This window comes from Castanea sativa, chromosome 6 (genome assembly GCF_040712315.1).
Source record: "Castanea sativa cultivar Marrone di Chiusa Pesio chromosome 6, ASM4071231v1".
Lineage (NCBI taxonomy): Eukaryota > Viridiplantae > Streptophyta > Magnoliopsida > Fagales > Fagaceae > Castanea > Castanea sativa.
In genome coordinates, this window is record NC_134018.1 from 55,493,346 (window position 1) to 55,500,196 (window position 6,851).

The 6,851-nt window shown below is 38.8% G+C and overlaps 1 protein-coding gene across 1 annotated transcript; it reads left to right on the forward strand.

The window, feature by feature from the left end:
• The first annotated feature begins 562 nt into the window (after positions 1-562).
• LOC142641570 (E3 ubiquitin-protein ligase At1g63170) lies at positions 563-4,272 on the forward strand. The gene is made up of 5 exons (XM_075816015.1): positions 563-1,366; positions 2,113-2,232; positions 2,339-2,471; positions 3,301-3,465; positions 3,789-4,272. The coding sequence occupies exons 1-5, from the start codon at positions 780-782 to the stop codon at positions 3,963-3,965; spliced, it is 1,182 nt and encodes a 393-aa protein (XP_075672130.1). The 5' UTR covers positions 563-779; the 3' UTR covers positions 3,966-4,272.
• The last annotated feature ends 2,579 nt before the right edge of the window (positions 4,273-6,851 follow it).

Genomic DNA, 6,851 nt, shown 5'->3' on the forward strand with positions numbered 1-6,851 from the left:
ATTTATTTCCATAGTTTGATTATTAGTAAAATAAAAATCATATATATATATATATATTTGTTGCACAAGTATTAATTATGTATTTACTTTATAAATAAGATAAGTTCGCACAAGTATTAATTATGTATTTACTTTATAAATAAGATAAGTTCATTACGAAGAATATATATATATATATATATATATATATATATATATATATATATATTTGGTTAAAAAAAAGTTGTATTTCTCTTTTGGGATGAACACACCTTACACAAGTGGAATTTCACCCAACCAAACGGACAAGATAAAAAAAAAAAAAAATGGAAAGGTTATAAATGCAAAAGTCATTGGATATTTTTATTATGACAAAACTGTGGCCAATAGCAAATGGTAATTGGCTAAATAACACACATTTTGTGCACTAATATCTCCCTACACTCACGGGTCAGAATATCCACTCTGTCCAATCCACCGTGAACATTAATTGGAGCTTTTAGTTTATCATTTGTTTTTTGTTTTTTTGTTTTTGTTTTTATCTTTAAACCTTGTTTTCTTGGTACTATCGAGTTTATTACTTGTGTTCAATTTCAAAAAAATTTGATTTCAAACCCTTCCAAAAACAACACAGAATTCTCAGTACAGAAACAAAAACAAAACAAACCCACCAATCCCACATATCGTTTCAAATTCCACTCTCATCAAAATCTCAACCCCCAAATCAGAACAAGATTCCAACAATTTCAAACCTCAATTTGACCGAAACAAAAAATTAAAAAATTAAAATCCTCGTCAAAATGCAAGACTCGAACACACAACCGCCTCGTTCTTCTTTGTCCGAGGCAGCCCTGGACGCGTCACCGCTCCTCGGCCACTCCCTAACCGACAGCCTAATCCGGAGCCGCCGGTTCATACGGCGCACGCCGCCGCCTCTGCGCGGCGCCGCTCGGCTCCTCCGGCGCGCGAGCGGGCGGCGCATGATGCTCCGGGAGCCGTCGGTTCGGGTGAGGGAGAACGCGGCGGAGCAGTTGGAGGAGAGGCAGAGCGACTGGGCGTACTCGAAGCCGGTTCTGGTTCTGGATATGCTTTGGAACTTTGCGTTTATTGGGGTCGGGTTGGTGGTGTTGGGGCTGAGCGTGGAGGAGAGGCCGACTGTGCCGTTGAGGGTGTGGGTTGTTGGGTACGTGGTGCAATGTTTGTTTCATATGGGGTGTGTGATCGTTGAGTGTAAGAAACGACGCGAGGCGCGTTTGATGGGGTTGGAAGGAAGTGAGGTTTGGGAAAGTGGTGCGGATTTGAGTTTGAATTCGAGTTCGACTTCTGGGTCTGGGACTGATGGTGAAGATTATGGGATTGAGAATCGACAGGCTGAGGAAGAAACCAGGTTAGACTTTTTGACAACGTTGTTTTTGTTGTTATTTGCTTCGATATATCTTTTGTTTAACGTGGGGCTTGGTGAAAACTTCATTTTGCGTTGAGAAAATTTGATGTTGTTTGGGGAAGAAGTAGATAGAAATGGTTTATGGGATTTGGGTGCTGTGTTATATGAAGTGGGTAGAAATGCCGTTCCTTTGCAATTTTCTGTTACTCATGTCATGGTGGCTACTATGCACAGGAATGAATTAAATTGTGAGTTTTACTATATTAAATAATAATAATGTATAAAGGAATAGTATTTGGGCCAATTTGGTGATCTTATTTACAGGATGGCAGTTAAAGTATAAAAGGTTTGAGCAGAGCCGAGTACAGTTACGAAAAATTGAATGCTGTTATAAACTAAACAATGCCGTATCTTATCTACTTGATAGTTTCAAGGGCTATAAGGAAAGGAGGTGAGACCTGGAGAGACAAAGGGGTTGGGATGAGAGTGTACTGTTCACTTTATAAATTTGTGTGACAGTTTTGAGTAATTAATTTAGACTTTCAGTAATCAGGATTTGGTTTCTGCACTATCCATTTCTAAAATTTGAAACATCTTCCTCCCTCCCCTGCCATCCCAAATGCAAAGTTGAAGTGGAATACATTCTCTGAGCATATTGTTGAAAATGTCATTATGCTTCACATTAGTAAATAAACTTTGTTTGCTTATATCTAATAAATGTATGTGGATGAAACTGAATGCTTTGGCAGTGTTGTTAAGCATCTTGAGTCAGCAAATACGATGTTTTCATTTATCTGGTGGATTGTTGGATTCTATTGGGTAACCGCTGGAGGTCAAAGTTTGACACGTGATTCACCTCAGCTTTACTGGTGCGTTTAAATAAATTTTCTTGGATTCAGCAGCTTCTTTGAGCATTTATCTGCTTAGCTTTCCTTTTCTATTTTTTCATTGCTTATGGATGGGTCTATTTTGCAGGCTTTGTATTACATTTCTTGCTTTCGATGTTGTCTTTGTTTTGATATGCGTCGCCGTTGCATGTCTTGTTGGAATTGCTGTTTGCTGCTGTCTACCATGCATAATCACAATCTTGTATGTTGTGACGGATCAGGTAGAAAACGATGAATGCTTCTGTTATATTCACTTAATTTAGTCTAATTATTCAATCCAACTTGTAACCTTTTGGTGTTTGTAAAATTCTAATTGCTATTCTGGTTGTGAAATGGTAGAACTTTTAATAGAATTGAATGGCGAATCCACATGTTCACAAACCCTTGTTAGTATACTTGTATGATTTGATGATTGTTAGAAAATTTTCCTCATGTTCTTGTTTCATGATAGAAAATTTTCATATAGGTGGAGCTTTTCCTAACTTCCTCTGAGTATGAGGAACATTCACAATAGAAAGTGTACTATGTATTTGGTGGGTTTCTTTTTTTGTTATGTGTGCTTTTGTCTGATCATTCTGAAGAAAGCATTCCAACTAATTCAAAATCCTAGTGGTTATCTGCGTTTGTTTCATAAGTTGCAAACTAAACTTAATTCTCCCTTATGATTTTCTTTTTGGAGTCAGTTTTTGGAATATTTATTTAGATTTTATTGCAAGCTTCACTCTACTTGCTGCGTTCCAATGCATTGGGATCTTTAAACAAAGAATTATGTCAAATTGAAAGGATTATTCTGAATTAAAGTTTGAAGGATGCCCTGGAAAGGCATGATGGATGGGACACAGTTAGTGAACATTGTTGTTTGAAGCAGGGGATATCATTCCTTGTGATTCATTGTGATGAGGTTCTAATTACAAAGTTTGACCATAAGGGATCTATGTTTTAATTTTGCTTGGGCACTTACAAATTTATGCATGAATATGTATTCTTCCATCCGCACTAGGCATTGGGTATTTCACATTTGACTTCATTTCATCTTTTATATGTGAACAGGAAGGAGCAACAGAGGAGGAAATTGATCAATTCCCAAAGTATAAATTCCGAAGCATAATTGATTTTGAGAAAGTTAATGGTGAGATTCAAGAATCTTTTGGAGGAATGATGATTGAGTGCGACACAGATACTCCCATTGAACGTGTTCTGTCCCAAGAGGATGCTGTAAGTTACACTTTGTGGTTTATATATGTCTAATATTTGGAATATGTCTTGTATGACATCCTTGAAAATAGCTTCACAACTGTCAAAAAGGGTTGGACTTATGGCCATTTTTTCTGAATAATACTATTTTAAAAATCATTTTGTTAATTAGGAGTTAGGACTGTTCTGAAAGTATTTGGAGATATGGTCTTTTTTAAATCTCATCTCTGAAAGAGTCTGGAACCCATCTCTTGATGGAACCTAAAGTGACTTGGTGAATAGGATAATTCTATCTTGAAATTTCACTTTTGACACTTTTTTTTTTGGCCTTTGGTTCATATTAGGAATGTTGCATTTGCCTTTCTTCCTATGACGACGGAACTGAACTGCGTGAACTCCCTTGCAATCATCATTTCCACTGCATTTGTATCGACAAATGGTTACACATCAATGCCACCTGCCCTCTTTGCAAATTCAACATTTTGAAGCCTGTCAACCAAAGTGGTAGTGAGGATGTATAGAAAACAAGCTTCTCAACCAAGCGCTGTTCAGATCCATCTTTTATAGCATGAGCATGTGCGTGTATCTCGTGCACACTTCGCGTGCTGTTACGCATCCTTGACCTTACTTGCTGTAAGTGACCTTGCTTGCTAATGTATCTTCTATGTATTGGTGTATATGGGTTTTTACATATATGTTATGTATAAACAGTCTAGTATGTTTTCACGATAATTGTAAAGATGACAGTTCTTTAATATTTTGGAACTTAATCTTATAAATGCTGGGGATAAAAGGAAAAAGAAAAGGAAAAACCTTTTACTATTACAGAACCTTTCCTGCTGTAGCGTGTGTTTCAATTCCTCTACTGCTGCTGATTGAGCATTTGAGCTTCATCCAGTAGAAACTTGGACCAGGTGAGAATCGAGGTTTGCTGCGTGTCAGGAAATTATGTACGTGGATATGTTGGCATTTGTCAAAGTCGTTTGTCAAAAGGAATTTTAAGTTTGACCAATAAGAAACTTTCTTCATCTCAAATCTCAATCTGTCTTGATATGATTATTTAAAAAAAAGGGGCACACACACACATATTAAATGGAAAACTTAAAAACTTAAATTTTTTAAGAAGACCAGTATTGGCTGCACGTGCAAGGCACGTGCTAGCCGGTAGAAATATTGCGAAGAAATGCAGAGAAGCTCTAAAATACACACGCCACAGATTGTAACTAAACACAGAAAGAGAGAAACTAAACACAGAAAGAGAGAGAAAATCTTCTACAAGACTATTCTATTCTAACTACCTCACACGCACACACGTGCCAACACTTAAAATAAATAAGGCTAAACGACATTGTGTTGCTTATGGCTAAATCGAAACGACACCGTCTGGTGACTTGCCTTGTTTCTTGACTGTTGGTACAAGACTTGAATCATCTTCAAGCTCTTCAATTACACAACTGTTGTTGCTACTGCTTTCATCCCCCCTCAAACGAAACGGGAATTTCCGCAAGAGTTTGGAAGTCAACTAGTGAAATCGAGAGAAAGGCAGCCCTTTAGTGAAAATATTAGCTAGTTGATCATTAGAGGAAATGTATTTCACCAGAAGATCTTATCTGAGAACCTTCTCACGCACAAAATGATAGTCCACCTCGATATGCTTGGTATGAGCATGGAAGACAGAATTAGATGCAATAGCCAAAGCACTCACATTATCACACCACAACAAAGGAGGAGTGGAAAGAAAAATGCCCAATCACAATGAAGCATCCTAAGCCAAAACAACTCAGCAGATGTAGAAGCCAATGCTCTATATTCAGCTTTAGTGGAGGATCTGGAAACTGTTGATTATTTCTTAGCTGACTAGGTAATAGGACAATTGCCAAAGAAAACCACAATACTAGAAATTGATCTACAATCAATTGGATCACTTGCCCAGTCAACATCACAAAGGCAGACAAGGAAGGAAAACCAGGATTAAAAGCTAAGCTATAGTGCAAGGTACCCTTAAGAAATCTGAGGATACGCTTAGGAATGGCAACGGGTTGGGTTCGGGCCGGGTTTTTTCATACTCGGATCTGCCTCGCTAGCCCATACCCGGACCCGGCCCATTTATTAAACGGGTTTTTTATTTGGGGCCCAGACCTACCCTGTTGGGCACCACGAGTCCCGCAGGCCCCGTTTAGCCCAGCTAGATTTGGGCTTAATCCGCGGCCCAAATCATGGCCCAAATGAAAAAAAAAAATTTGAATTGAAATGCAAAGAGACTCACAAAACCCCTCTCAGATACTTTGGCTTGAGACTGTAACAAGAACAACGAAATCCAAATTTCAAAACTGTGAACCTCACATACAATTATACAAAGCAGATCCATTTACTGAAACTCTGAAGTAAACAAAATAGGAAAACCTTGAGCTTCAAAATGTACATCTTCTATTTCTTTCACTGAGCTTTCTAGCTCCTAAGCTAAACCAGCTAATCCAAAAAGGAACAAACTTGAAAAAAAACACAAATCACACCCACCACTCAAAACAACCACAAAAAAAAAAAAAAAAATCCACTACAACCACAACCACAACCATATTCAACTCTTCTTTTATCATTTATATATATACACAAAGATGTTTGATTTACCTACAAAACAGAACAGGCTGAGTATATCAATATCAAAAAAAAAAAATTGAAGAGAAGTAGAGAACAGAACAGACAGAGACCGGTGGCGAGAGCTTAGGACGGCGGCAAGAGGGACCGACGGTGAGAGCTATGGTGATTGTGAGAGGTTAGGCAGTTGGGTCGGTGGTGAGATTGAGAGTGAGTGAGATTGTGAGTGAGTGGGCGAGCTTGTGAGTGAGTGGGCGAGCTTGTGAGTGAGTGAGCTTGGGACGGCGGCGAGACGGACCGGTGGTGAGCTACGGCAACGATGAGGTGAGTGAGGGAGTAAAGTGGTGAGCTGAAGAGATTGTGAGTGTGAGGCGGCTGAAGAGATTGTGAGTGAGTGGTGAGGCAAAAATTTTAGGGTTATAACTATATATATAACTGTGCCGGGTTTCGGGTCGGGTTTCGAATTTTTTGATAAAACCCGGACCTGCTTCGGATTTTTAAAAAAAAAAAACCCATACCCGACCCTATTCTTTATCGGGCCGGGTAAAATCCGGCCCATTAGGGTTGGGCTGGGCCAGGTATCCGCGGGTCGGATCTAAATTGCCATCCCTAGATACGCTTAGAAGCTTGCAAATGATTCTCAGTAGGTTCACTCATAAATTGACAAGCTTGCTGGACAGCAAAAGACAAGTCAGGTCTTGTAAAAGTAAGGTATTGAAGGGCACCTACAAGGCTTTTATAAGAAGTAGCATTAGATAAGGAGGGACTGTCATGAGGCATAAGATGATGATTAGGAGAGCAAGGGGTCTTGC